This window comes from Chlorella variabilis (genome assembly GCF_000147415.1).
Source record: "Chlorella variabilis unplaced genomic scaffold CHLNCscaffold_15, whole genome shotgun sequence".
Classification (NCBI taxonomy): domain Eukaryota; kingdom Viridiplantae; phylum Chlorophyta; class Trebouxiophyceae; order Chlorellales; family Chlorellaceae; genus Chlorella; species Chlorella variabilis.
The window spans coordinates 226,201-253,055 of record NW_005435073.1 but is presented as its reverse complement, the minus strand read 5'-3'; the positions used below and the strand labels follow the sequence as shown (position 1 = coordinate 253,055).

The 26,855-nt window shown below is 67.2% G+C and overlaps 11 protein-coding genes across 11 annotated transcripts; 3 read left to right on the top strand and 8 right to left on the bottom strand.

Moving 5' to 3' along the window:
- Positions 1-684: 684 nt before the first annotated feature.
- CHLNCDRAFT_135979 (hypothetical protein) lies at positions 685-4,353 on the bottom strand (the record flags this gene model as incomplete). Its single annotated transcript, XM_005845906.1, has 14 exons — positions 685-756; positions 888-997; positions 1,208-1,291; positions 1,478-1,523; positions 1,730-1,818; positions 2,019-2,202; positions 2,481-2,539; positions 2,663-2,712; positions 2,918-2,998; positions 3,187-3,264; positions 3,495-3,565; positions 3,782-3,857; positions 4,058-4,123; positions 4,322-4,353. The coding sequence occupies 14 exons, from the start codon at positions 4,351-4,353 to the stop codon at positions 685-687; spliced, it is 1,098 nt and encodes a 365-aa protein (XP_005845968.1).
- Positions 4,354-4,938: 585 nt separating this feature from the next.
- On the bottom strand, positions 4,939-6,224 carry CHLNCDRAFT_135978 (hypothetical protein; the record flags this gene model as incomplete). Its single annotated transcript, XM_005845905.1, has 3 exons — positions 4,939-5,094; positions 5,284-5,719; positions 5,914-6,224. The coding sequence occupies 3 exons, from the start codon at positions 6,222-6,224 to the stop codon at positions 4,939-4,941; spliced, it is 903 nt and encodes a 300-aa protein (XP_005845967.1).
- A 379-nt stretch (positions 6,225-6,603) lies between these two features.
- Positions 6,604-8,368, top strand: CHLNCDRAFT_135977 (hypothetical protein; the record flags this gene model as incomplete). The annotated part of the gene is made up of 3 exons (XM_005846033.1): positions 6,604-6,910; positions 7,078-7,165; positions 7,384-8,368. The coding sequence occupies 3 exons, from the start codon at positions 6,604-6,606 to the stop codon at positions 8,366-8,368; spliced, it is 1,380 nt and encodes a 459-aa protein (XP_005846095.1).
- Positions 8,369-8,800: 432 nt separating this feature from the next.
- CHLNCDRAFT_135976 (hypothetical protein) lies at positions 8,801-11,306 on the top strand (the record flags this gene model as incomplete). Its single annotated transcript, XM_005846032.1, has 7 exons — positions 8,801-8,971; positions 9,173-9,265; positions 9,495-9,593; positions 9,716-9,859; positions 10,021-10,132; positions 10,928-10,998; positions 11,223-11,306. 7 exons carry the CDS (start codon positions 8,801-8,803, stop codon positions 11,304-11,306), a joined length of 774 nt encoding a protein of 257 aa, XP_005846094.1.
- A 464-nt stretch (positions 11,307-11,770) lies between these two features.
- Positions 11,771-13,211, bottom strand: CHLNCDRAFT_135975 (hypothetical protein; the record flags this gene model as incomplete). Its single annotated transcript, XM_005845904.1, has 2 exons — positions 11,771-11,860; positions 12,114-13,211. The coding sequence occupies 2 exons, from the start codon at positions 13,209-13,211 to the stop codon at positions 11,771-11,773; spliced, it is 1,188 nt and encodes a 395-aa protein (XP_005845966.1).
- Positions 13,212-13,861: 650 nt separating this feature from the next.
- Positions 13,862-14,719, bottom strand: CHLNCDRAFT_135974 (hypothetical protein; the record flags this gene model as incomplete). The annotated part of the gene is made up of 1 exon (XM_005845903.1): positions 13,862-14,719. The coding sequence occupies one exon, from the start codon at positions 14,717-14,719 to the stop codon at positions 13,862-13,864; it is 858 nt and encodes a 285-aa protein (XP_005845965.1).
- A 1,778-nt stretch (positions 14,720-16,497) lies between these two features.
- Positions 16,498-17,437, bottom strand: CHLNCDRAFT_135973 (hypothetical protein; the record flags this gene model as incomplete). The annotated part of the gene is made up of 2 exons (XM_005845902.1): positions 16,498-16,788; positions 16,892-17,437. 2 exons carry the CDS (start codon positions 17,435-17,437, stop codon positions 16,498-16,500), a joined length of 837 nt encoding a protein of 278 aa, XP_005845964.1.
- A 662-nt stretch (positions 17,438-18,099) lies between these two features.
- On the bottom strand, positions 18,100-18,945 carry CHLNCDRAFT_135972 (hypothetical protein; the record flags this gene model as incomplete). The annotated part of the gene is made up of 2 exons (XM_005845901.1): positions 18,100-18,593; positions 18,810-18,945. The coding sequence occupies 2 exons, from the start codon at positions 18,943-18,945 to the stop codon at positions 18,100-18,102; spliced, it is 630 nt and encodes a 209-aa protein (XP_005845963.1).
- An 805-nt stretch (positions 18,946-19,750) lies between these two features.
- On the bottom strand, positions 19,751-20,416 carry CHLNCDRAFT_135971 (hypothetical protein; the record flags this gene model as incomplete). Its single annotated transcript, XM_005845900.1, has 1 exon — positions 19,751-20,416. The coding sequence occupies one exon, from the start codon at positions 20,414-20,416 to the stop codon at positions 19,751-19,753; it is 666 nt and encodes a 221-aa protein (XP_005845962.1).
- A 686-nt stretch (positions 20,417-21,102) lies between these two features.
- CHLNCDRAFT_135970 (hypothetical protein) lies at positions 21,103-24,620 on the bottom strand (the record flags this gene model as incomplete). Its single annotated transcript, XM_005845899.1, has 5 exons — positions 21,103-21,873; positions 22,144-22,532; positions 22,722-22,962; positions 23,140-24,270; positions 24,429-24,620. The coding sequence occupies 5 exons, from the start codon at positions 24,618-24,620 to the stop codon at positions 21,103-21,105; spliced, it is 2,724 nt and encodes a 907-aa protein (XP_005845961.1).
- Positions 24,621-25,566: 946 nt separating this feature from the next.
- CHLNCDRAFT_135969 (hypothetical protein) lies at positions 25,567-26,134 on the top strand (the record flags this gene model as incomplete). The annotated part of the gene is made up of 2 exons (XM_005846031.1): positions 25,567-25,814; positions 26,029-26,134. 2 exons carry the CDS (start codon positions 25,567-25,569, stop codon positions 26,132-26,134), a joined length of 354 nt encoding a protein of 117 aa, XP_005846093.1.
- Positions 26,135-26,855: the final 721 nt, after the last annotated feature.

Genomic DNA, 26,855 nt, shown 5'->3' with positions numbered 1-26,855 from the left:
CGCACATGGCGGATGCCAGCGGCCAGCCAGCATGTTACAGAGCGCAAGCGCCTTTACGCAGATGTGTCAAGTGCCTGCTCCTCTCCCTGTATTCCCAGCGCGCACGCCGCGCCCCCGCGCCCGTCATTTCAAGCAGAAAAGCGGAACTCACGTTGCCATGACAAAGGCAGCGCCGGGAGGGGCGTTGCCAGATCACGCAGCACATCATAGGGGCTTTGCGGCATGCAGTGCCAGAACCAGCGCAGACTGGCGGCGTGCCTGGGCGGGGCCGCACACAGCTTTTGTTTTCTGCTGCGGCTTCTGCTCAACGGAGTTGGTGGTGGCCACACAGAGTTAGGGTTGCTAGCAACGTGGGCAAAACAGGGGAACATGCAACGAGAAGGAAGGCAGCCTCCCGTAAAGCGTTATTCAAGACAGCGAGTTGGCTGCGATCATATGGCGAAGTGTCGATGGTGGAGACAAGGGGACAAGGGAAGCTATTCAAGTGCAGGCACCACAAAATAGCCGGTCAACACGGGGGCAAGCTCACGATTCGGCAGTAGAGGGCTCCTCAGGGGCGCCAGCCAGCCAGGGAGCCAGCCGGCCATTCAGGCGGCGTCGGCCGCTCCCGCCAGCCGCAGCTTCGACGCATGCCAGCTGCCGCCCTGATTCTTTCCTGCCGCCTCCTTTCCTCCTGCAGCGGCCCTACGCCACCGTCGCCAAGTCCTCCTCCTTCAGCCACAGCAGCGCCTCCTTGTCGCCATCGGGCCCGTAAGCCTGCGGCACAGACAGAGCAGCAGCGGAGCGAGTGTCTGCACGATGGCGGCTGCACCATGGCGGTGCTCGGCTGCAATGCCAGCAGGCACAGCAAACAGTGCAGGCAAAGAACGCTGACACAGCATGCAGACGCAGTTGTTCACAGCAGCTCTATGCCGGATGGGGCAGCTTCTCCTCGCCTTCCTCAGGTTGGTCTCCAGCCGCTTGGTCACCGCGCCGGTGCAGCTCTCCACAATCTGACCTGCAGCACGGACCACGCCGCAGTGCGGCAGCAGTCACGGCAGGCTCCAGAGCCCCAGCCCAGCTGTTCCGCACACACGGGCCCAAACGAGGAGCCTCCCCATAGGCAAACAAAGCAATAACACACACAACACACACAAATGAATGCAGACAGGGCCACCACCGTTGGGGCCCGAAACTCAGGAAACCGCAGACTGCAAGCTGCACCCACCTCCTCGGAAGAAGAAGAAGGAGGGCGTGGTGCGGCACTTGAGGCGGTCCTTGAACAGCGCCTTGGTGCTCTCATTAGAGTTGCCTGCAGCGGCGGCAGCAGCAGCGGCAGTGGCAGGAGTGGCGGTTCACATGGTGCGGAACGCAGGTGAGGCGGCAGCAAGTGAGCCGGTTGCTGCATTTGCTTGGCGATGCTGGATGAGCGGACAGGGTGGCACTGGGAGAATGGAAGCAGAGAAGCCCATCCAAAGCTGGCTGTGCGCTTGCACACCGTAAAACTTGAGGAAGACGGCGTCGCTGTAGTGCTGGGCCGCCTTCTGCGGTACAGGTAGGCGGTACATGCGCTCGAGCCACTAAACAGGCAGTGACAGCCGAAGCAGCACGCCGCCGCAGCCAACACATCCACCACACACACACACACACACACACACACACACACATGCAGGCAGGCAATGCCTCTCAGACAGCACGACCAGCGACACAGAGCACCCAAAAGTGACCCCAGCCCACCCCGGCGCCGCACCTCGTAGTTCTCTTGGAACGCCTTGCAGGGGCGGCACCACGTCACGCTGGCCATCAGCACCACCACCTTGTCCTTGTTGGCAGCCAGCACTGCACGGCAGCGGGCGGCGGCACGAGCGGCGGCGGCACGAGGGTGGGCCGCCATGCCGGCGATAGGCTGCCGGCACGTGGCGGGTTGGCGGGGAGGGGGGCCAGCGAGGCTGGAGGCTGGCCCGGGGGATCCGGGAGCCCGCTGCCACCACAACGGTGCACCACGCACGTCGCCGCCACTGCCGCCATCAAAGCCTCACCCGCATCGAGTTCCTCCTCACTGAAAAACAGGTTCACGCCGCCCGGCAGCAGCTTGGGCGCGGCCTTGGGAGGCCCCGCGGGCTCCGCCGCCACGGGCGGCGCCTCTGCCGCGGCGGCAGCGGCCCTGGCCGCCGCCCTGCTTTCCCGCTCCGCGGTCCGCTGCTTGATGAACTCCATGATTTGCTGCGGCGCGGGTCAGGGTGGGGGGCGTGGTTGTTGGGGCTGGGGAGTTGGCTGGCAGGGTGGGGCAACAGATGCACACCACAATCTCATCACGACCACGCTCTCTAAGATCTCCTCCCTCTCTCTCTCTCTCTCTCTCTCTCTCTCTCTCTCTCCACACAGCATCTCTATGCCCCAGCCACCCCACCTGCAGACCCACCCCACCCCACACCACACCCACCCCACCCCACACCACACCACACCACACCACACCACACCCGAACCCACCCCCCAGCTACCTGCAGGTCCAGCAGCTCATCCCGGAACATGCGCAGGAACTCGGCAAAGTCGATGGAGCCTGCGGTACAGGCAGCACGTGCGGTACGATCAGGCCAGGCACCCCCGCATGCGGCGTCGCCGCCCACGAGCTCAGCCCTGCGCCCTGCCAGCCACCCACGCCGCCATCCAACCCAACACCCACCCGACTGGTCCTTGTCGTACTGCTCCATAATCTTCACCAGCTTGTCGTAGCTGCACCAGGAAGAAAGGGCAGTGAGGCAAGCACGGGAGAAGAAGCACGGCGGTGAGCAATGCCCGGCGGCGTGGCCGCCCGCGTGGTGGCGCGCGCGCGCGGGGCGCCCCCTGTCAAGCGCCACAGGGTGTACCGCAGGTGTACTGCAGCCGCAACCCTCCAGCACCTCCAGCACCTTAATATGAACATGAGGAGAGCCCTCACCTGACCGGGTTGCCCAGCTTCTCAAAGAGCCGGAACAGCTCTGTGGCGCCGATGGAGCCGTCGCCGCCGGCATCCACCGCTCTGCAGGGCCACGGGAGGCAGGGGCGAAGCGGGCGGGGCGCTTCAAGCCGGCGGCAGGCGAACGGGAGCGGGCAGCACGGCCGCAGAGACAAAAGGCAGGCGGCAGGTACAACAGCAGCGCATGTAGCCATCACGGCGCACACAGCGCCCGGCGGCGCAGCAGGCAGCTGCGCGGCAGCTGCTCGCACTTGAACGCCTTGCTGTACTCCTGCAGCTTCCCGGTCAGGAAGATGTTGTCCTGGGCCATGCGCACAAACTCCTCAAAGCTGCAGAGGAAGGGAGGCAGGGGCAAGAAGCGCAGCGGGGCGCGCTGGGTGTCGCACACGCGTCACGCGACAGAGGGCGCCGTGCCGGTGGGCGGTGTGGACGCCCGCTGGACCTGTGCTGTCCCGCAAGAACAAGGGTACAGCCCCTCCCTTGCGTGCCACCTCCCATGAATCAGCCCTGCATGCACCGCTGCTGGCTGTACCGCCACGCCAGTACCGCCTGTTCCCACCTGATCACGCCGTCCCTGTTGGTGTCGTACTGCGCCATCACCTCCCCGATGTCTTCATCGGTCAGCCAGTGCTGCGGTACACAAGCGGTACGTGAGCGGTACAAGCAGTACAGCAGCTCAGGCGCCGGGCCAACAGGCGGGCAGCAGCCATCAACTCTGCAGCAACTCTGGCCGGCAGCAGCGCGATGCAACAGAAAGAGGCCGAAGCCGAAGCCCACGCTGCCGCTGCACAGTCCTGCCCTGCCCTGCCCTTCCAGCGACTGTTGTGTAAGCCGGCCGCCACGCACCATGGGCACCTCGTCCTCCCCATCTCCCACACGCTCCAGCAGCACCTGGAGCTCCTGCCGGTCGATCACGCCGTTGCTGCAGAGGAGGGGTCAAGCGCGCCCAGGAGCAGCGGTGGGTCGGGGCGCGGGGCCGGGGCATGCCTCGGCCCGCAGCAGGGCCCCCGCCGAGGTTAGCCGGCGGCAGGGCAGCGCGCTGCAGCTGGCTGCTGGCGGCGCTGCTGCGTGGCCTGTGCTTGCTTGTGTCGCAACAGGCACCCGGCAGAGCAGAGCACCCACCCATCCAGGTCAGCCGCTTTGAAGCGCGCCATCAGTGCTGCCATGCGCTCCTCAGCTTCTGTGTCCCTGCAGCGGTTTGGTGTGCCATGCCGCGGCTATGGGTCAGCGGTGACGCGGGCAGGCATAGGGCGGCGCCAGCAGGTGGGCGACCACGGCAAGGCCGCGGCGTGGCGCAGCGACGGCAGGGCGCAGCGACGGCGGCGTGGGCAGCATTCGATCGCGCCCCGCAGGCCCTGGGCGCGACGGCGCAGCGGCAGGACCCACCAGGTCTCGTGCTCCGCATCCCAGGGCACCATGACAAAGTCAACCGCGGGCTGCTGGCTCTGGGCTCGCGTCAGGCGCCTGCCCGCCGCCGTGCCGCTGCCGCCGCCGAGTGCGCGCCGCCACGCCGCCGCTGGAAGCCCTAGTGGCGGCGCGCCGCTCCGCGCTGCTGCGGGGCGTCCAACATGTTCCCCCCGTCTATGGCAGCGCCCCGGGACGGCTGAGCTAGGCTGCAGCACGGCTTGGAGCATGAGGCCGCGCGGATTTTTCTGGGGTGTTTTGGTCTGCGTTCGAGGGCCTGATCCCGTGCCTGGTGGCCGTGCAAGGGCAGCAACGAAGGGTGTTCCGGCCTGACCCCACCGGGGGGTCTTCAGTGAGGATGCCGTGCTGCGTGCTGGCCCTACAGCCCCGACACGATGCCGTGCACCCTCGGGTGCTGGTCCCCTCGTGGGAGGCTCGGCCCCGTTGTTTTTCCGGGAGCCAAACCGCAACCAGGGGTGCCAGCCGAAGCTGCAGCCATCTCACGTTACTGAGCAGCAGAGGCTGCCAGCAGAAGTCAACCAACGCTGACGTTACACGGTCCTGGAAAGCAAAAAACTTGGCGACACTGGCCGCCGCCGTCACTTGCCGAAGCGCTGCTTGGTGGTGCAGAAGCGGCGCAGCGCCGCCTGCAGCCGCCCCGCATCCAGCGCCGCCAGCGGGCCCACGCCGTAGATCTCGCTGACACGCACCGCCCAGGCAGGGAAGCCAGCCAGTGACAGCGCCGGGCCCGTCACCTGCGCCAGGAGCCGCATGGGGAGCGAGCACCCCGCGACAAGCGGCAGTCAGGACGGCAGCAGAGGGGGCGCGCGCTCCCCTGGTGCTTTCGCGACAGAGGAAGCCACAGTGGGGGGTCAAGGTGCATCCGGCCACTCAACCCACAAAGCACAGCCTGCCTGCCTGTGCACACCTCCCTGCCAGCTCACCAGAACGAAATCTGGTTCGAGGCCCGCCAGAGGCCCCGCGACCACCTGCAGCCTCCGTTTCAGCCGCGCCGGCGCCGCTATCGCGGCATCTATTGCCGCAGTCCTGGCCAGGCTGCCGTCACCAGTTGCTCCAGCTCCGTTGCCACAGGGTTCACTGCTAGGAGAGCCTGCTGCTGCTGCCGCCAGCAGCGGCCACTGCCCGTCTGCCGCTGACAGCAGCACGGCCGTCAGCGTGCCTCCATTGCTCGGCGCCACAGACCCTGCCAACGCGCCGGCGCTGTCCCCTGCACGACCCTGCCACCCGGCCTGCAGCCGCACCGCGCCGCACAGCCGCCGCTGCAGCAGCTGCAGTTCTAGCTGCCGCAGGCGGTGCGGCTGCTGCAGGCTGCCTGTCGGCTCGTAAAAAAGCACCTGGCAGAAGCCTCGGTCGTGCGCCCTGCACCCAGGCAGGCAGCCAGTTAGAACGAGCAGGGCCGCAGAGCTCTCCCGCGTCACCAAGAGAGCATCCAGCACAGCTTGCAGCAGGTGGCTTTATGTGCTCGTGATGTCAGACACAATTTCCGACTTAAGGTGAGACCTCCAGGCGGGCTGGCCCAGAACCGCAAGCACTGGGCGGGTCGAGACGCTCACCAGGACAGCAGCAGGCCCAGGGCTTCGCCGGCTGCCGACCAGTCGACTTCCGCCAACTCCTCTGCCACCGCAACGCCCAGTATGGTAGGCGGCCGCGGCCGGCTGCCAATGTGTTCCCTGGGCGGCAGCGCAAAGGCCGCAGCCAGCCTGGGGCGGAGCGGCGGCGCCGCTGCCGCCAGGCGGGCCGCCGCCGCGGTGCACAGCGCTGTCAGGGCGCGCCAGGCGGCATGCAGGCGAACTATGAAGACCAGCAGTATGTGTCCGCTGGCCTGGACAGCCGGGAAAAGGAGGTCTGAGAGCAGCGACGCCATCGCGATGGCTGCATCGGCCGTCAGATGGGCTTGGAGGCTATCTGAGTGGAATCATATGAGGCACCAGGCACCATACATGCAGTGAGTGCAAGGCCAGGGCCCTTGAATTGGTCATAAACGGCCCCTTTCCTCCCCCTCGCATTCTGGCTAGTCATGGCCCACAGAGCTCAGGAGGCCCTGCAGGCTCATTGGATCCGCTTTCACGACCGGCATCAGTTCGTTACAATTTCTGCTGCCCTCTCAGGCCGCTGCAGCAGTGCCCAGCCTGCGGTGCAGCATGTCTGCTTTCTGCGGCGCACTTGCCAGCCCAGCGAGAGCAGCGCCTCCACCACCATCCCGTCAGGCCCAGCTGGGGCGCGCAGCAGGCGGTGCGGCCCACATGCGGTCCACTGCCGCCGCCGCCGTTCTCGCCGCCGCCGCCGCGGCTGGTAACACAGGCCAGGGCCAGGGCCCACCCCCAGCCGCCTACGTTTACTCCGGCCCCGGCGCCGGCACCCGCTCCGTGCTCAGCACGCTGCACAGCCTGCGGGAGGCGCTGGTACCGGCCGTGCAGGTGGCCAGCCTGGATGCTGCAGAGCTGCTGGCGGGCGGCTGGCAAGCAGGCTGCCTGCTGCTGGTCATGCCGGGCGGCGCCGACCTGCCATACTGCCAGCACCTGAACGGCCGCGGCAATGCGCTCATCAGGGGTGAGGCCGCTGCGAGCGCTGTGGCTGCTGCTGCTGCGAGTGCTTGCATGCTTATTCCGTATATTGCCGGCATGCATGCTGCCCGCCAGCAGCAGCGGCTCCGGCTCCTCCTTTGTGCGCAGCGACCTCTCTCCCTCCCTGCCCTGCCCCGCTGACCGCCGCTGCAGAGTATGTGGACGGGGGAGGAGCCTACCTGGGCCTCTGTGCTGGCGCATACTACGCCTGCGCTCGCGTCGAGTTTGAGCCTGGGTCCAGGTGCGAGAAGCCGCAGGGACTATTGAGGGTCGACTTAGCTCCCCATTCGTTGATGGTGGCGTGTGGCGGGCGCCGCCGCGCCGCCGCTCTGTGCCGCATACACCCCGCTTCAGCATACCACGCCCCTCCCGTTCCAGCAGCTCTTGGCACGCCCTTCACCTGCCGCCTGCCATGCCCGTCACCTCCCTCCCCCCTGGCCATTGGCAACATGAGTGCAGGCTGGAGGTGGTGGGCGACCGCGAGCTGCGCTTCTTTCCAGGCACCGCCGCCGGCTCCATCTACCCAGGGTTTTGCTACGAGAGCGAAGACGGCGCGGTGGCGGCGCCCCTGCGCTTCCGCTGCCTGGAAGGCCGGGATGGAATTGCAGGCTGCAGCAGCAGCAGCAGCAGCAGCAGCAGCGGTGGCGGCGGCAGGAGGAGCAGGGGCAGTGGAGGCGGCGAGCTCCCTCAGCAACAGAAGCAGCACCAGCAGGACCGAGGAATGGCATGCTCAGGAGCAGTTGAATCGGCCGGGGACCAGGCAGAGTGGGCCCCGTTATCTGTGGCGGAGGCTGACTGGCAGGAGGGCGTCGATTACGTCAACGGAGGGCCCGGCTTCTGGCTGCCTGGAGACCCTGCGGCCCCCCAGGCGGCAGCAGCAGGTGCAGCAGGTAGCGACGGCAGGAGCGCAGCGCCTCGGGACCAGCAGCAGGGGCAGGCCCCTCCTGCACCGGCCAAGGAGCGGACGCAGCAGCAGCGGTGGGAGCCGTGGGAGCGGCAAGGGGCACACGTGCTGGCCACTTACCCCGAGCACGGCGGCGCCGCCGCGGCGCTACTGTGCCGAGTGGGCAGCCGCGGCGGCAGGGCTGTGCTGTGCGGCAGCCACCCAGAGCTGCACCCCTCCTGGCTTAACGGCTCGGGGCCGCCCCTGGGCAGCAGCAGTGGCAACGGCAGCGGCAGCCTCTTGGCGCCAGCAGGCGCTGTGCCAGTGGCGGCAGCAGGCACCGCGATTGCTGGCAGCAGCACAGCGGCTCCATTTGTGGACAGCGTCAGCAACCGGGCGGCTGCCTCCAGCGCTCTGGCGGCCGACCTGACTGGCTCGGCTGGCCACATGCAGCGGCTGCAGCAAGCGCTGATGGCAGGGCAGCCTCGGCGGTGGCGCCTCTGGCGCAGCCTGCTGGTGGCAGCCGGCCTGCAGCCGTGGATGCAGCCGTACCGACACTGACCTGCCTCCCATCTTCCGCCATTGTACATTTTTTTGCATTCTTTCATTGTCCAAAGCTTATGGGTAAACCTTGATCATGTTGTGGATATGAAGAGAAAGCAGGGCAGGGCAGGGTGTGGCGTCGCGGAAGGCCTGCCGCCATCGTGGCGCCGCCAATGACGGCAGCATGAACAGCGGATGGCGACAGCGTGGGACATTGCATTCTTACCAATCGCAATGAGGAGCACGCAGCTGGCCCCCAGAGGTCCTGCCGCCTACCGCTGCAAGCCCATCCCTACCCAGCCGCTGCACGCGCATCCCTACCCCGCTGCTCACCTTCTGGGCGGCCCGGACCTGGCGTGCAGTAGCAGCTGGTGCCGCCGCAGCTTTATCGCCAGCAGAGGCAGGCGGCGGTGCAGTGCAGGCGTCGCGCCTGTGGCCGCCGCCGCCGCCATGCCGGCCCCGCAGCAGCGCCAGCGTGGCCAGCACCCTGTGTTAGAGACCGTCAACGATGCCACCAAGTGGGCTGTCAGCGCAGTCGCCTTTGGCACGCTGCTGTGGCGGCGCGACATGCTGGCGGCATGGTGCGTGCTGGGCTCGGTGGTGGCGGCAGTCAATTGCCGGGTGAGCGGGTGCACACACGGGCTGGCAGCGTGTTGTCGCCCCTCGGTCGCTGCCTCCCATGCGCAACACCCCCCGCGCGATGCGCCTGGCTTTCTATGTTGCACACTCTTTGCCGCGGCTTGGCGCCGCCTCCCGCATTGACTGCTCACATGCTGCGGCGGTCCACCTGCTGTGCTGGAACTCTCGCTTGTGCCGGAGCAGGTTTTGAAGTATCTGCTCAACCAGGCTCGGCCCTCAGAGCGCAAGGCCGACCCTGGAATGCCCTCGGCACACGGCAACAGCCTGGGATTTCTGGTGAGGCTGTGGGATTGCTGGCTGTAGCTGCTCACAGCCGGGGTGGCACCATATGGCGGCCGGGGAGCAGGCTGGGCTGGGGTTGGCAGATGGCAGGGATGCCTGCACAGCGCAGCCGCTGCAGGAACATATACATGGCAGACAGTGGAAGCTGCAGCGATGCGCTATGGTACCACAGCGGTACCACCACAGCAGTATCTCCTGTGTCGGTGCCCCCTCCTCCCCGCAGGCCACCTTTGTGTCTCTGGCGGCTTCAGTGTCCGCAGAGAGCGGCACTCCTGCAGGGCTGGCGCTGGTGCTGGGTGTGCCAACCCTGGGCATCTTTCTGGTGCGGCGCGGCAGCCGCTGTTGCCTTGCGCCGATCGGGCAGCATGCTGCCTACCACCTGTGCGTTCAGCCCGGCGCTTGCGGGGGTCTGTGCACCAACCTGCCCCCTCCTGGCGCATGCAGGCCTGGCTGCGTGTGGCTCTGGGGTACCACACCGTCGCGCAGGTGATTGCGGGCTGGCTGGTGGGCGGCGGCAGCGCCGCGCTGTGGCACGGCTGGGGCCACCGCACCGTGCTGCCTCACGTGCAGCAGCACGCCAGCCTGCAGGTATGCCGCTGGGCTGCTGGGTGCGTGCACGTGGCGGCCTGTCCCTCTATCTCTCCCCTTGCCAGGCAGAGCAGCATGCCGCAGCCTCCAGATCCAGGCAACCACACCGGTCCTGCCTGCTCTCTGGCTGCTACCCGACCCTGCGTTCCCATGACCTGCAGAGGCAGCTGTATGCGTCCACAGCAATGGCAGTCGCCTTCTTCATTCTTCAGAATGTGCGGCGGTGGGTTCGAGAGGCGCGGCAACAGCGGCGGCAGCACCTGGCGGGCGGCGGTGACGGCAACAGCAGCGACTGGTCTTGATGCAACCTTACCAATGCACCTGTGTAGAGCTCCCAACCCCCACTCACCTCTGCGCCGGTCGCAGTGCATGCATGAGATGGCAGAGCGCGCGGTGGTCAGCGCGGCGCGGCGGGACCATTGCGGCGGGTGCAAGCTCACTTTTTTCGTTTCAAACGTGTCTGTTGCATCCCTCTCCACATTTATGGAGGGCAGCCGATCACCCTGTGTTGCTACAGGGGTGTCGTTCAGCTTATGCTCAGCCCCTACCAAACAAACGAGGAAACTACTTTTATTTTCTTTCCTCGCGCGCATGTCAGCTCGTTCTGCTTGATTTTTGGCCAGTGCAAGCCTCTCTTGGAGGGTCCTCGTCGGTTTCCAGCTCCCAGCCCTCCAAATCGCCACTTCCACCTCAAAAGAAAAAAGTGAGCCTCCGCCGAGCCGGCCGCCTCTGAGACCCGCCTGGCCGCCTGCATGTGGCCTGCGCAGTTGAAACTGGCGGGTCGGAGGCGTCGCCGGGTGCCCCCCCGCATGATGCATCCTTGATCGGAGTTGCCCCCGCACAGCTGGCTGCACCAAACGCCAGGCGGCGCAGGGCAGGGGGTGCTGGTTGCAGCGAGCCACAGACCTGGCTGGGTGGTCCGCCCGGCGACAGTGGCGGCGACAGTGGCGCACGCCGCTGTGGGCGGCAGGCGGCAGGCGGCGGCGGACACTACTCGCCCGACCCCCTGTCAGCACCCTTGTAGTTCTGCGCTGATGGGGCTGGCAGTTCTCCTCCTCCTGCTTGCAGTGGCGCCCAAGGAGGAATTCAAGCCCAAGAGCAACAGCAAGGCTGTTATGAACGCGCCCAAGGGAGGCAAGGTGAGGTGGGGTAGAGAGAGCAGGGCATGTTTTGATCAACCGGCAGTGTCGAAAGATGCGAGGCAGGGGCAGGGCAGGATCGAAACGCAGGGGAGCAGCTGCTTGCGTTCTTACCCTGTGCCTGGCTGGCGCCGGGGCCAATCAGCCTGGCAAGTGCACTCCCCTCCTGCCATGCCATGCACCCATGCGCCCTGCTGCTTGCCTGCCGTGCCCCGTTTCTGCAGGCCAAGAAGGAGAAGCAGGCCGAGGCAAAGGCCAAGAAGCTCGAGAAGAAGGGGCTCGCGCCTACCAACCTCACCAAGAAGTGATCGCACAAAGTTAGACGTCAGCCAGGATGCGGTTTCCCTCAACAATACCAATCAGCAGCGGGCGCATGCACTAGTAAATGTAGTGCCAGTCATCTGTTATAAATCGGTTGAAGGTGACACAGCATGACCATACATGAACAAAAGACAAAAGCAAGGTGCTACACGGCAGCTGCAAAAGAAGCTGCATCAGGGGTGGCAGATGGGGAGGCAGCCGCCGCCGCGGCACGCATGCGTCGGCACTCGGGCTTGTGTGCTGGCCAGTGCGCGTGGGAGCAGGCCTCGCTGCAGTACCGCACAGCTCTGCATCTGCAGGTGATCAGCAGGCAAGGTGGCATAAGGGGGAGTCAATACAGGCAGGCAGGCAGGCGGGTGGGGGCCGATCCTGTGGTGGTGGGGATCCTCAGGGCTGCTGGAAAGCGTCGCAGCAGCTGCGCCACAGCACACCGCTCACCCAGTGCAAAGCTTCAGACGATGCGTGCTGCCGCAGCCATCAGCTGCACACACCCTGGCGCCAGGCGCTGCTGCTGCAGTGGAGCCAGCAGGCACTGCTGCGTCTGCAGGAACCACCACGGACGTCTGCGCCGCGGGGTCTGCATCTGTCGCTGCCGGCGGTGCACTCCCTTCTGCACTCTGGGAGACCTCAGAAGCATACCCGTTGACACACATGTTGTGAAGTAAATCAGCTGACGCCATACATACAGCTGCACTCTGGCTGCTTCCCAGCAGCCGTTGTAAAGCAGGGATGCCGCCAGCTGCAGCAAAGGCTGCACTGTTGTCGAGGCTGTCAGACAACAGCCATTTCAGCACCTTGGCTGCTTGAAACAGCACCGCCTCGCTGCTGCTGCTGCAGAGACAGTGCACTAAGGCAGGAATGACGCCCGCTGTCACAATGCTTGCAATGGTGTCGGGGCTGTACCATGCCAGATAGGCTACCGCAGTAACTGCTTGCTCCAGGACCGCATTGCTGCTGCTGACGCGCAGGCATCGCAGTAATTTTGGGATGCCGCCTGCCGCTGCGATGGCTGCACCATTCTCGGGGCTGTTACATGCCAGCTCGCACAGCATCGCAGCGCCGTTCTCCTGCACCATCTCGATGCTGCTGCTCAGGCAGCGTACCAGCACTGGGATGCCGTCAGCGGCCACAATGGCTGCACTGTTCTCCGGGCCGCACGAAAAAAGGTTAACCAGCCTCGTGACTGCGCGCTGCTGCACGACCACGCTGCTGCTGCTGCGCAGGCAGCGCAGCAGGCCAGGGATGCCGCCAGCTGCTGCCACGGCGGCGCCGTGTTCGGGTGACAAGTTGCCCAGCGCCCCAGTTGCTTCCCTGAGCAGCTCGTCATTGCTGCTGCTCAGGCACTGCACTAACGCAGCAATGCCACCAGCTGCTGCTGCAATGGCTGCCTGGATGTCGGGGCTCTGGCAGGACATATTGGCAAGCGTGCCAGCCGCCGACAGCTGCACTTCCTCACTGTTGCTGCGCAGGCACTGCACCAGGGCTGGGATGCCGCTGGCTGCTGCAATGAATGCCTTGCCGTCGGGGTTGCGATAGGCCAGATTACGAAGCGCCTCGCATGCGTCCTCCCGCAGGTCATCACTTCTGCTGCTGCTCAGGCACTGCAGCAGTGCTGAGATGCCACCGGCTGCAACAATGGCTGCCCTGTCGTCGGGGCTGCCGTAAGAGAGGGTGCACAGAACTGCGGCTGCTGGCTGCAGCAAAGCCTCGCTGCTGTTGCTGCTGCCCATGCACTGCACCAGCGCCGGGATGGCACCTGCTGCGACGATAGCTGCTCTGTTGTTGGGGCCGCCACACAACAGGTTAGCCAACATCCGGGCTGCCTCCACCGCCTTGCGCCCACCGCTGCGGAGCCGGTTCACTAGCGTGCGGATAGCGCTGGATGGCGCCATCGCCTGAAGAATGAATTGATGTGAAACCTACAAGCAAGGGGGTCCGGAGGGGCGCGCGCGTTTGACCCCGCTGGCGGGAAGTCACCCGCGGCGGCGGCAAGTGAATGGCGGCCGGCGCCGCGGTGCTATACGCGACGTTGCTGCTGATGAATGCATGAATTCACCTCCGTCGGAGATCCACAAACGGGGCAAAACGTAGGCAGAGCCTGGTAGGCTGGCGTGAGTCGGCCGCAGTGACTCGGTGAAATGACTCGGTGTTGCCGAACACAGACAACATACTAGTAACAGAGCACGAGGGTTGGCAGGAAGCGGGCGCGGCATGCCGCCCCGCGCCGCACCGGGCGGACCCCGTTCCTGCCACCTGTGCCAGTTGTGCCACTGAGTGCCTGCGCCGCTGCCCCGAAATGCAAGGAGGGATTGTGCTACTGCCGTCCAGGCCGTTGGGGCCTGCTCATCTCCCTCCACCCCGCGCCTGCCGTCAGAGCGGCCATGCTGTGGCTTGCCCTTAGGTGCACAGATCAATAGTGCGCTGGCTGTTTAACAGCAGCGCAAGATGGCTGTACACAAGTGGTTCCCACCAGATGGAATGACAAGGAGGCATGTGAAAGTAAGGGCACCGGCTATGCCGCTGCTCAGTTGCTGCAGGCGGGTCAGGGGTCCAGCAGGCACAGCGCAAGGATGCGCCCGCTCAGCTCCGCCGGCAGCACGGCGCTGCTCTGCTGCTGCGGCCGCGCCAAGCTGAGCGCCGCTGCCCGCAGCCGTGCACGCTGCGCATCTGCCAGCCGCCCCACCAGCCACCCAGCCTCTGCCGCCGAGCACTGCAGAACGGCTGGCAGCGCTCGAGCCAGGCCAGGGCAGGGAGCAGGAATCGAATGCCACTGATCCTCGCTGAGCGACAGGCGGGCCATCAGGTCGGCGTAGAGGGTTGCAGAGTGCTGGCTGTACTGCAGCAGGATGCCCAGGGCTGTTTGAACCGCTGGCGCCGCCCGCAGCAGGCAGCGGGCCGTCTCCGCGACTTCCGTATCCAGCTCTCTGAGCGCTCTGACATTGTCCGGATTGAACAGCACCATATGCAGCGGTGTGTAGCCACAACCTTCCGGTGCAAATGCCAGCTCTGGTGCCGCCTCCAGCAGCAGCTGCGTGGCTTCCACATGGTTGTGGTAGGCGGCCCAGTGGATGGGAGCCCGCTTGTCGGCGGTGAGCAGAGTGGCTGTGGCAGGCGCCGCCGACAGCAGCAGCCTCACCACTCCACCACTCGCACTCCAGAGGCTGTCAGCCGCACAATGTAGTGGTGTCTTGCCGTGGCTGTTGACTGCTGAGGCGGTGGCCGGGGCCGCCTCCAGCAGCAGCCTCACCACCCCCTCGTGGCCGTAGTGGCTGGCTCTGTGCAGCGGCAGTGAGCCGTGCAGGTTGACTTGATCCGCTCGAGCGCCTGCCGCCAGCAGCTGCCGCACCGCCGCCTCGTCTCCTTTCTCAGCTGCCTGATGGAGCTTGCCTTCCAGCTCCATCACACACACAGCCAACCTGACAGCCCTGCAGCAAGGTGGTGGGCGGGCGGGCGAGTGGGCTTGAGGCAGCGGCCCCAGCCCAGGCTGCACAGCCTGCATGCAGCGCCCCTGAGGTGTTGTCAGCCATGCAGGATGCGCCTCGCCGAGCCATCACTGCCAGTAGGTTCAACTGGGAAAACAAGGCGAGCACCTGGAGGCGAGAGCAGCCACAAGCCTTTCAGTTGTGCTTCTCGCTCGCTGCTGCCTGTGTGTTGGGAGCACAAACACTCCAAGCTGCTCTGGGGGGGGGGGGGCACGAGCAGGCCCAGGGCGCCGCGCTGCGCTGAGTCGCAGCAGGCCCCCCCGCCGCGCCTTCCCATGCTTGTGCTTGTGTGGGCTTAAAGTCTGGTAAAGCAATAACTAGCTTGCAACATAGACTCCCCGCCGAAACGGGACGGGAACCGGGCGAAAGCAGAGGAAGCAATAAAACAGGGGTGGAGCAAGGCGACATGCAACGCAAGCAGCTGACAGGGCACGCATCGAAATGTGTGTATGACTGGCAAAGTGGCATGGCGCATTGGGGAGAAACGCAACGGTACGGGAGCATGGGCTGGCCAAACGGCAGTGCGGAACGCTAGGTCACTAGAAAAGCAGGGAAAGGCGCACTATGTATGCAATGAGGGCAGCCCCGGCTCGGGGCCGTTGAGAAAGCAGTGGGCGGGAGGGGGGAGGCCCCGGTGTGGGCGGGCCCCATCGAGGGGGGATGGGGCGGGCAAGCGGCCAGATGGGGCGGGGCGCGGGCGGCAGTAGAGTCCTGCGGCTGGGTGGGATATAGGGCAATGAGCGTTGAGCAGTGTGCGATGAGCAATGAGCAATGAGCAGTGAGCAGCCCCTCCCTAAACAAAGTGAAGCGCAGGACGGGGTCCGGTGGATGGGAGGCAAGGAAACGCGGGGGGTTGCCACGTGCGCTACCGCCGCCGCCGCAGGCAGCACCCCTGCGACGGCGGCGGCAGCAAGCTGTGGACCGAAACGCCGTGCCGCCGAGTCCCGTGGCTGTGGCCGTGGGCTTCTGGCAGGAAACTACGGCCGCAACTCGGCAGCACGGGGGCGTCGCAGCGTGCCGCCGCCGCCGACGCGCTGCCCCCCGGGCACGGCGGCGGCGGCAGCAAGCTTGGGCCCAAACGCCGTGCCGCCGAGTCCCGTGGCTGCGACCGTAGACCGTGGGCCGGAAACTGCGGCTGCAGCTCGGCGGCGTGGTTCTGTTCAAATCGCCAAGCATGCAGCAGCGCGGAACCAAGCTTCCCGGCCTCGGCGCATGCCTTCAGGGGCCCCCTATCGCTGGGCACACCCCTCCAACACCGAACATGCGCCCGGGGCGGAGGGCGGCCCGGGCTGCCCAGGCCAAAGTGGGCCGCCCTCGAGCAAGAGGCGGCCGGTCTGTGTGCTGAATGAATGAATCCTCATTATGAATGAATGAATCCCCATGCTGCCACCTGCGCCGCATGCGGCACGGCCTCTAGTGCGCCTGCGCCACTGCCCGCAAATGACGGAGGGATTATGCTACTGCTGCCCAGGCGCCAGTGCCTGCTCATCTCCTTCCCTACCAGCGCCTTCTGTCAGAGCGGGCGGCCATACAGTGGCTTGCCCATCGCTGCACTGATTATAACTTGTGATGGCTGGCAAGAGCAAGACGGGGCCAGTTAAGAACATGCAAGCGGTACGAAAGTGGGTCGTGCCAGATGGAATGGACAAGTGTGTGGGTAAAATAGGCTGCTGCTGGTGACGCCGAAACATGGGAGTCATGCGCCCAGCAGGCACAGCGCCAGTATGCGCCCGCTCAGCTCTGCTGGCAGGGGCGGCATGCCCCGCTTCACCCGCGCCAGGCTGAGCGCTGTCGCCCGCAGCCGCGCACGCTGCCCCTCTGCAAGCCGCCCCACCAGCCACACCGCCTCGGCCGCCGAGCGCTGCAGGACGGCTGGCAGCGCTCGAGCCAGGTCGGGGCAGGGAGCAGGAAATGAGTGCCACTGCTCCTGGCTGAGCGGCAGGCGGGCCACCAGGTCGGCAAAGAGGCTGGCAGAGCGCGGGCTGAACTGCAGCAGGATGCCCAGGGCTGGCTGCACTGCTGGTACCGCCCTCACCAGGCAGCGCGCCATCTCCACGACTTGCTCGGGTGTGCGGTGGTAGCTGTTGCACCATCTGCAGCGGTGTGCGGCATTCATTGTCCTGTGCAAAAGCCAGCTCTGGCGCCGCCTCCAGCAGCAGCTGCACGGATGCCGCGTTGCTGTGAGAAGCGGCGACGTGGATGGGGCCCCACTGCCTTGCGTCAAGCATTGCGGCTGCGGCGGGCGCCGCCGACAGCAGCAGCCTCACCACTTCAATGCTGCGATCGCCAGCAGCACGGCGCAGCGGCGTGAAGCCGCAACTATCCACTGCCAAGGCTGTGTTTGGGGCAACCTCCAGCATCAGGCGCACGACTGCCAGTGTTGCAGGCGTCCATCCCAGCGCGGCGTAGTGCAAGGCTGTCTGTCCATGGTAGTCTGTCATTGCCGCGGTGGCTGTTGCAGCCTCCAGCAGCAGCCTCACCACCCCCTCGTGGCCGTAGTAGCTGGCAACATGCAGCGGCAGCCAGCCATCCGCGCCGCTGGCTTGATCCGCCCGAGCGCCTGCCGCCAGCAGCTGCCGCACCGCCGCCTCGTTTCCAACACGGGCTGCTTGGATGAGTTCATCTCCCCGCTCCATCACGCACACAACCCAACCAGATAACCCTGCAGCAGGCGGGTTGGGGGTGGGTGGGGTGGGGGGCGGGTTGGGCGGCAGCGGCCCCAGCCCAGGCAGCGCCCCATCCAGGCTGCTAGCTGTCATGCACGGCGCTCTTTCCCACCGAGCCACTGCTGCCACGAGGCTCACCTGGGGAAACGAGGCGAGCACCTGGAGGCGAGAGCAGCCACAAGCCACCTCTCGCCACTACGGTTGTTGTGCTGGAGCGACAGCAACTCGAGCTTGTTTATGGAGGGCATGGGTAGGCCTCTCCAGGGCGCCGCGCTGCGCTAAGTCGCAGCAGGCCCGCCCCGCCGCACCGCCCCCATTCCTGACGCCTGCGCCAGTTGTTCCAGCTGAGCACATGGGCCGCTGCCGCAGCTGCAAGGAGTGATTGTGCTACTGCCGGCCAGGCCGCTGGTGCCTGCTCATCTCCTCCCCCACCCGCGCCTTGCGTCAGAGCGGCCATGCCACAGCTTGCGGTGCAGTGCACGATTGCGATCAATTGCACTTGTGCTGGCTGCCAAAAGCACGGCCATTTCAACACTTGAAAGCTGTGCATAACAAGGCTTTCTCCAGGCAATGAAATAATCAAGGCATGGGAAGGTGAGGTGGAAATCGCCGCAAGCGGATCAGCAGGAGAGTCAGGGGTCAAGCAGGCACAGCGCCAGGATGCGCCCGCTCAGCTCTGCCGGCAAGGACCGCACGTCCCGCTGCGCCCGCGCCAGGCTGAGCGCCGCTGCCCGCAGTCGCTTGTGCTGTCCCTCTGCCAGCCGCCCCACAAGCCACCCCGCCTCGGCCGCCGAGCGCTGCAGGACGGCTGGCAGCGCTCGAGCCAGGCCAGGGCAGGGAGCAGGAATCGAATGCCACTGATCCTCGCTGAGCGACAGGCGGGCCATCAGGTCGGCGTAGAGGGTTGCAGAGTGCTGGCTGTACTGCAGCAGGATGCCCAGGGCTGTTTGAACCGCTGGCGCCGCCCGCAGCAGGCAGCGGGCCGTCTCCGCGACTTGCTCTGCTGTGCCGTGGTGCATCAAGCGGTACAGCGGCGTGCGGCCCGCAGCATTTGGTGCAAAAGCCAGCTCTGGTGCAGCCTCCAGCAGCAGGCTCACGACTGCCGGGTCAGGCGTCAATGCCAGCGCTGCAACGTGCAGTGGTGTGCATCCATCTGAATTTGCCACTGAAGCAGTGGCTGGTGCGGTCTCCAGCAGCAAGCGCACTACTGCCGTGGCCGCGGCTGGGCTGTGTCGCATGCAGTTTGCTGCATAGTGCAGGGCTGTCTGTCCCTGTTTGTCTGTCACCGAAGCCGTTGCTGGTGCAGCCTCCAGCAGCAGGCGCACCATTCTCTCATGCCCACAGGAGCTGGCCCTGTGCAGCGGCAGCCTGTCTTTCGTGTCAACTTGATCCGCCCGAGCGCCTGCCGCCAGCAGCTGCCGCACCGCCGCCTCGTCTCCAGCATGGGCTGCTAAGCTGAGTTCGTCTGCCAGTTCCATCGCACACACGATCGACCAGGTAGCCTTGCAGCAGGCGGGCAGGTGGGGAGGGCGGGTTGGCGGCAGCTGCGGCTGAACGCCTGGCTAGGCAGCGCCCCTGCACGTGCAGGCTGCCTGCCGTCATGCAAGGGTGCGACTCCCCACCGAGCCACTGCGGCCAGGAGGTTCACCTGGGGGAACGAGGCGAGCACCTGGAGGCGAGAGCAGCCACAAGCCGACCAGGGGCGCCTGTCGCTCGCTGCTGCCTGTGTGCTGCAGCACAAACAAGTTCAAGCTGCTCAGGAGGGGGCTCGAGCAGGCCCAGGGCGCCACGCTGCGCTGAGTCGCAGCACCCCCCCCCCCCCCGCCGAACCCTCCCCTGCCACCTGCGCCACGTGTGGATTGCGCCACTGTCCCCCAGATGCAACGAGGGATTGTGTCAGTGCGGGCCAGTGCGGGCCAGGGACGTGGTGCCTGCTCATCTCCCTTCCCACCAACGCCTGCCATCTGAGCGCTATGGCCAACCCATCGCTGCGCCAAGTAAACTTTTGCTGGGCGGTGAGGGCAGAAGTGCAATTTCAAACCATAATAACTGTGCATAACAGGAATGAAATGGTGTGCACAAGCGGCACCCGCCGCCGCCAATGCAAACCAGCAGCGGCGGTCAGGCGTCCAGCAGGCACCGCGCCAGGATGCGCCCGCTCAGCTCCGCCGGCAGGGGCGGCATGCCCCGCTTCACCCGCGCCAGGCTGAGCGCCGCTGCCTTCAGTCGCTTGCGCTGCCCATCCGCCAGCCGCCCCACCAGCCACCCCGCCTCTGCAGTCGATCACTCCAGGACGGCTGGCAGCGCTTGAGCCAGGTCGGGGCAGGGTGCAGGAATCGAGTGCCGCTGCTCCTGGCTGAGCGACAGGCGGGCCATCAGGTCGGCGTAGAGGGTTGCAGAGTGCTGGCTGTACTGCAGCAGGATGCCCAGGGCTGTTTGAACCGCTGGCGCCGCCCGCAGCAGGCAGCGGGCCGTCTCCGCGACTTGCTCTGCTGTGTCGTGGCTGTAGCGCAACACCAGGTGCAGTGGTGTGCAGCCTTCATTGTCCAGTGCAAAAGCCAGCTCTGGCGCCGCCTCCAGCAGCAGCTGCACGGCTGCCGCGTTGCTGCTGTAGGCGGCGCGGTGGATGGGGGCCTCCTTACTTTTGTTGAGCATTGAAGCTGCGGCGGGTGCCGCCGACAGCAGCAGCTTCATCTCTTCAATGCTCCCACAGTTAGCAGCACGGTGCAGCGGTGTCCAGCCTGAGAAGTCCACCGCCAAGGCAGTGTCTGGGGCAGGCTCCAGCAGCAGGCGCAGGACTGTCTCGTGGCCGCAGGAGCTGGCGACATGCATCGGCAGCCAGCCATCTGCGTCCGCTTGATCCGACCGGGCGCCTGCCGCCAGCAGATGCCGCACTGCCTCCTCGTCGCCAAGTCTAGCTGCCTCATCGAGCCCGGCTGCCAGCTCCATCACGCACACCACCCATCCAAATAGCCCTGCAGCAGGCGAGCAGGGGGGGAGGACGGGTTGGCGGCAGCGGCCCCAGCCCAGGCAGCAGCCCCTGAAGGCTGCTGGCAGTCAATTCGGTTCCTCCCCACCGAGCCACTGCTGCCAGGAGGTTCACCAGGGGGAACGAGGCGAGCACCTGGAGGCGAGAGCAGCCACAAGCCGTCCAGGGGTGCCTCTCGTTCGCTGCTGTCTGTGTGTTGGAGCACAATAAAACTGTTCAGGAGGGGGCACGAGCGGGGCCCAGGGCGCCGCGCTGCGCTGAGTCACAGCGGGCCGCCCCGCCGCACCGTCCCCGTTTCCTGCCACCTGCGCCATGTGGAATTGCAGTCGAGCACCTGCGCTGCTGGATCCAACTGCAGGGATGGATGTGCTACTGCTGCCCAGGCCATAGGTGCATACTCATCTTCCCTCTAGCCCCTGCCGTCAGAGTGGCCATTGCTGTGGCTTGCCCATTGATGCAGGGATTAAAAATGGTGCTGGATGCCGACAGCAGGGCCATTTCAGAACATTAGATAACCTGTACAGAAGCGGTTCCCACCAAATGGAGTGAGCAAGGCGTGTGGAGGTAAGAGCGCATGCCGCATCCAGCGTCCGCTGCTCACAAACACCCAGGACCAACCGCCTGCAGCATGCTGCCGGCACCTCGGTCAAGTGCTGGCCTCGCCGTCGCTCTCGCTCTGCCCAGAGTCGATCTCGGGCAGCGACCCCTCGCTGTCAGTCACCTCTGCTGCCGCGGCAGCAGCGACCACCGCGGCCGCGGCCGCCGCGGCTGGGGCGGCCGGTGCCAGCGGCGCTGCGGAAGGTGCAAAGGCGCCCGGCTGCGGCTGGGGCTGGGGCTGCGGCGGGTGCGGCACTGGGCCGGCGTTGGCGAGCGGGGCCGGCGCCAGCGGCGCCGCCGAGAGCATGGCTGCCATACTTGAGACGGGAGCCGCAGCCGGATGCTGGAGCTGCTGCTGCTGGGTGGGCGCTGCCGCCACGACGTGCTGCAACTGCTGCAGCGCAGGTGTGGCGGCTTGGAGGCCCGACTCCCCTCCTGGCTGCCCGCCAGGCTGCTGCAGCTGCTGCTGCTGCTGCTGCCGCTCCCCTGCCTCTGCCATGCTCTCGTCTGCGCCGCCGGCCGGGCCGCCGATATGACCAGGAGGAGGAGCAGCTTCCGCCTGCTGCCGCTCCGCCTGCTCTTCCTGCTGCTCTACCTGCTGCTGTAGCTGCTGCTCTACCTGCTGCTGCTGCTGCTGCTGCCGCTGCAAGGCATCCTGCTGCAGGAGCAGCGCCGCATCCACGCCGCTCCAGAAGCGGGGCATGCCCAGCGGCGGCGCCTCCCCGCCGCCGCCCGCCGCGTCGGCCGGGGCCGCGGGGCGTGGCGGGGCCGGCGGCGGCAGCGCGCGCGGGTGCAGCAGCGCTTCGCATGACAGCAGGGCCTGCAGTCGCCAGGGGGCAGCCGCCCAGGAGGAGTCCCCAGTCAGGCGCGGAGAGGAGGCGCCGCACCACCTGCCCTCCTCCTCGCACAGAGAGCCACGGAGCAGAGCCACGGAGCAGCGCCAGGGCCCGGCAAGAAATCACCACCCCCAGCGCAGAGGTGCGAGGGCCAACGCCTCCCAGCACAGCGGCAGCGCTTTTGGGAGGGAAGAAGAAAACATGCAGGCGGGCAGGCAGGCGGCAGGCAGGGCCCAGGGGGCTTGGTGGCGCACCTGCCGGCAGAACACCGCCAGCGGGCCGCCGCAGCCGCAGCCGCCGCCGCCGCATCCTTGGTGGAAGAGGCGCAGCGCGGGCGCCAGGTGGGGCGGGCGGTGCGGCGCGGGCGCCAGCACTGTGGCCAGCAGCAGGCGCAGGGCAGCGAGGTGCAGGGCGGCCAGCGCGGGGCCGACCGCAGCCTCGGCGTCGGCGCTGAGGTGGCGCGCGGCCGCCGCTGAGGTGGCGGCCAGGTGGCACGCCGCGTCATCCAGCTGCCGCCGCTGCGCCGGCGACAGCAGCGCGCCGCCCGCGCCGCACAGCGCCTCCAGTGCCTGCAGGGCGGCTGCCTGTACCGCCAGGTCCCGCTGCTGTACCGCGGAGCCCAGGTCATCCAGCGGGGCCGTGCCTGCAGGCAGGGGCAGCACGGGTGGCAGGAAGAGCGCCACGGTTCAGCACTGGGTTTGAGCTTGAGTGAAAGGGTAAGCAGCAGCTGAGAGAATCACTGCCCGCTGGCCACTTGGCCACGGCTGCACGAGGCTGCGCCAGGCGAGCTTGTGGCAGGGCCGGCCCGGCAAGCACCCTGCCCCGGCCTCACCCGAAGCCGCGCCGGCATCCTCCAGAGCCGCCGCCGCCGCCGCCGCCTGCCGACCCTTGCGTGCCTTCTTGCGGGCGGGGCCCTCTGCGTCTGCCGCCGCCGCGCCATCCTGCGCCGCCTGCAGCCGCCCATACAGCTCGAAGCTGGCTGCCTGGAGCAGCGCTGGCGCCAGGTGGCGCGTCACGCCCACCCCTGCCGTCACGAGAAGCTGCCGGGAAGCCGCGTACAGCTCGCAGCGGGCCTGCGGCGGCGGGGCATGCGGGGATGGCAGGGTTGGCAGGTGCGGGAGCGTGTTGGGCTCCCCCGGGGCAGCAATGAACTGATGCAGAGCGCCCTCTCTTGCTGAACGTAAGCTGCTAAAGACTGCTAAGGATGCTAAGGATGCCGAATGCATCGGCGGGCCAGGCATGCGCCTCACCAGGGCCGAGGAGGCGATGGCGCCGCCGCCGGCGGCCGCCGAGCGCTGCAGCAGCTCCGCCAGCAGCCTGGCGGCGCCGGCAAAGTGGGGCGCGGCCGCAGCGCCGGCCGCCGCCAGCAGGCGGCGCAGCAGGCGCAGCGCGGCCGCGTGCAGCGCGGGGAGGTGCAGGCGGAGCTGCGGCAGGCGGGCGGAAGCTGCCGGTACCGCGCCGCCGCCGTCGTCGCCGTCGTCCACGCTCAGCAGCCGGCCCGCCAGCAGCAGGAGGCCCGCCGCGGGCAGCGGCACGGCGGCGGGGTGGGCCCCCGACAGCATGCACCGCAGCGTGCGCAGCACCGCTTCCAGCTGCCCAAACCCGGCGCCATACGCCTCGCTGCCGACTGCCGCGGCGCCGCCCGCGGCGCCAACTGTCGCGCCGCCCGCCGCCGCCAGCGGCTGTGCCGCCGGGTCCACCGTCGCCCGGGCCGCCGCCGCCAGCTGCGGATCATCCAGCCGCAGCAGCAGCTGGTCTGCAAGGCGGTGCGCTGTGGCCAGCAGGCGCTGGCACTGAGCGGACCAGGCGGTGGCGTCGCCAGGGATGCGCGGCAGCGCGGCGACGCAGGCCGCCAGCAGGGCGGCGCCGCCGGGCGGCGCCGCCCGCAGCAGCAGCGGCAGGAGCGCCGCCTCCAGCGCCTTGTGCTGCTGCCGGAAGGAGGCGGGCAGCGCGGCCAGCGCAGCGAGCAGCGCCCGCTGGCCCTGAGCCAGCGCCAGCAGCGGCGGGGGCGCCTGCTGCGACGCGGCCTGCTGCTGCTGCTGCTGCTGCTGCTGCTGGCCGCCCTGCTGGTGCAGCAGGAGGGCTGCCAGCTTGGATGCTGCCGCGGCGCCGTCGCGCCGCAGCCCAGGCACCTCCAGCATCCTCCCCACCCTTCCAAAGTAGGAGGCCAGGCAGGCGCAGGCCTCTGCCGCAGCAGCGCTGGCAGGAGGGGCTGCCGCCTGCGCCTCGGCCTGCGCCGCCTGCTGCTGCTGCTGCTGCTCAGAGCGCAGGGTGGCCAGCAGCAACGCCGCCCACTGGCTGTGCCGCCGCAGGAAGGTGCGGCGGTCGCAGTCGGCCAGGCTGGCGTGCAGCAGCCGCAGGCCCATCAGCCTGGAGGCAGCCTGCACGCGAGGGCGGGGAGGGGAGCAGCAGCGCGGTGCGAGTTGGGGCGCTGCCGCCGATATGCGGCGCCGGCGTCGCCGCCGGTGCCCTGCCCCGTCTGCGAGCCTCATCGCGGCTGTGGAGCATTCCACAGTTGCCTCCCTAGCATGCCGCGCACCTGCTTGCTGCCAACCAGCTGCTCCGCGCGGTCCACGAGCTCGTCGGCAAGGTCGGCGGCATCGCCATGCCGCAGCGCGGGGGCTGCTAGAACATGCAGCTGGGCCGTGGCGCACTCGAAGGCTGCAGCAGCGCCGCTCCCGCCAGTTCGCACCACGCCGTGCAAGTGCTGGAGCAACGATGCCTCCGCCATTGCTGGCTTGCGGCCTGCAAAATAAAGCTAGAAGGCGATTACAGCGACTGCACAATGCATGCAGCTGTGTTGGGCCCTCCCTTGAGCAGCCACAGCTTTCTTGGCGGCATTGGATGCGGAAACCGGGGCGGGGATGCTGCACAATGTTTTGCATTTGCAGCCTGCTCTGATGCATGCACTGCCTCATGATTGAATGGAGAGCAGGAGGCATGCAAGGGTTTAATAAGAGGAGTCAGTGGCGGTGACGGCCGGCGCCGATGCCAATGCATGACGGCAGGCGATGGCGACCAGCACCTTGGCAGCCTTATTACGTGTGGCAAGGTTTCGATTGGTCGACTCAAAACCGTCATCTTGCACTCTCCAGTGTAATACTTATAGGGAAACAGCTTGGGCGACACAGGTGTGCGGCGGGAGCGGCGGGCCGAGTTTGGAGCGGCGGGGGATGCGGAGTACCGTGGCGGCGCAGACCCGGTCATTCAGCGGTCAAACTCGTGACCGCGCGCACAGCTGAACGAGAGGGTTGACCCAAGGGGAGGGAAGGCTCCCTACCTGGGAAGCCAGCTGGCGGAATTCGGGAAGAAAGTGCGTTACTGGACGTGCACACATAAACACCCTCTCATGTCCCCCGATCACCCATTCTCAGCCTTGCAGCAACCATTTCAGTAGATCCAGCAGGTTGGTCCACAGGAATAGCCTCTAACACCGCCCCGCCTTGTGCACGTCCCTCTTGCCGTGCGCTATGCCTGGCGCTCCCCAGCGCCTGGCACCCGCCTTCCCATGCTTGCAACGAGTCACAACTCCTATCCTGAGCGGCCCGTGCCCCCTGCACACTGGCTGGGGGTACCATGCGTAAGATGGGCTAAGTGCTCAAGCGCGATGCGCGGCTCCTGACGGGCCGCCGCCCCTCCTCCCCCCTGCCCACCCCGCAGCAGGACCTGCAGCCAGCATGGCCCGCCTCCTCCTGCTCGCCGTGGTGGCGCTGGCGCTGGGCGCACACGGCGCGGCCGCCGCCCGCCGCCTCTCCGCCAACACCACCTCCAGCCTGGGCTTCGACCCCGCCACAGACTCCTACACCATGTTCGTCCAGCTGGCGCAGGGCGCCACGCTGGCACCCAAGGAGCAGGGCGCCAACGCCTTCACCCTCACCCTGGACGGCACCACCCCTCTCATCTTCACCTTCAAAGACCGCCCCGAGTGAGCGCCTGTCTGTCTTTACACCCATTAGGAGCAAGTGAATGCCCCGCGCTGGGGCTGCGCCGCCGCCGCCGCCACACGCCGCAGGGGTGCAGCCGTGCCAGGAGGAGGCCTCCCCGTCCTCAATCCCACGCCCAGCTGCTGCCGTGGCCTGCGACCTGTGCCCTGCTCGAGCTCCACCACCTGCCCCTGCTGGCACCTGCCCCTGCCGCAGCCGTCAGACGAGCGTGGCGGCCCTCGACGACTTCCTGGGCAGCTTCCCCATGAAGCCCAGCAACCCAACAAGGATTCGGGGCAGAATAGGTCGCGGGTTGCAGTAGTACGCATCCATTCATTCATTCAGCACACAGACCGGCCGCCTCTTGCTCGAGGGCGGCCCACTTTGGCCTGGGCCGCCCGGGCCGCCCTCCCCCCCGGGCGCATGTTCGGTGTTGGAGGGGTGTGACCAGCGATAGGGGGCCCCTGAAGGCATGCGCCGAGGCCGGGAAGCGTGGTTCGGCGCTGCTGCACGCTTGGCGATTTGAACAGAACCACGTGCCGCCGAGCTGCGGCCGCAGTTTCCGGCCCACGGTCTACGGTCGCAGCCACGGGACTCGGCGGCACGGCGTTTGGGCCCAAGCTTGCTGCCGCCGCCGCCGTGCCCGGGGGGCAGCGCGGCGGCGGCGGGGGCACGCTGCGACGCCCCCGTGCTGCCGAGTTGCGGCCGTAGTTTCCTGCCAGAAGCCCACGGCCACAGCCACGGGACTCGGCGGCACGGCGTTTCGGTCCACGGCTTGCTGCCGCCGCCGTCGCAGGGGTGCTGCCTGCGGCGGCGGCGGCACGGCGTTTGGGTCCACGGCTTGCTGCCGCTGCCGCCGCCGCAGGGGTGCTGCCTGCGGCGGCGGCGGTAGCGCACGTGGCAACCCCCCGCGTTTCCTTGCCTCCCATCCACCGGACGCCGTCCTGCGCTTCACTTTGTTTAGGGAGGGGCTGCTCACTGCTCATTGCTCATTGCTCATCGCACACTGCTCAACGCTCATTGCCCTATATCCCACCCAGCCG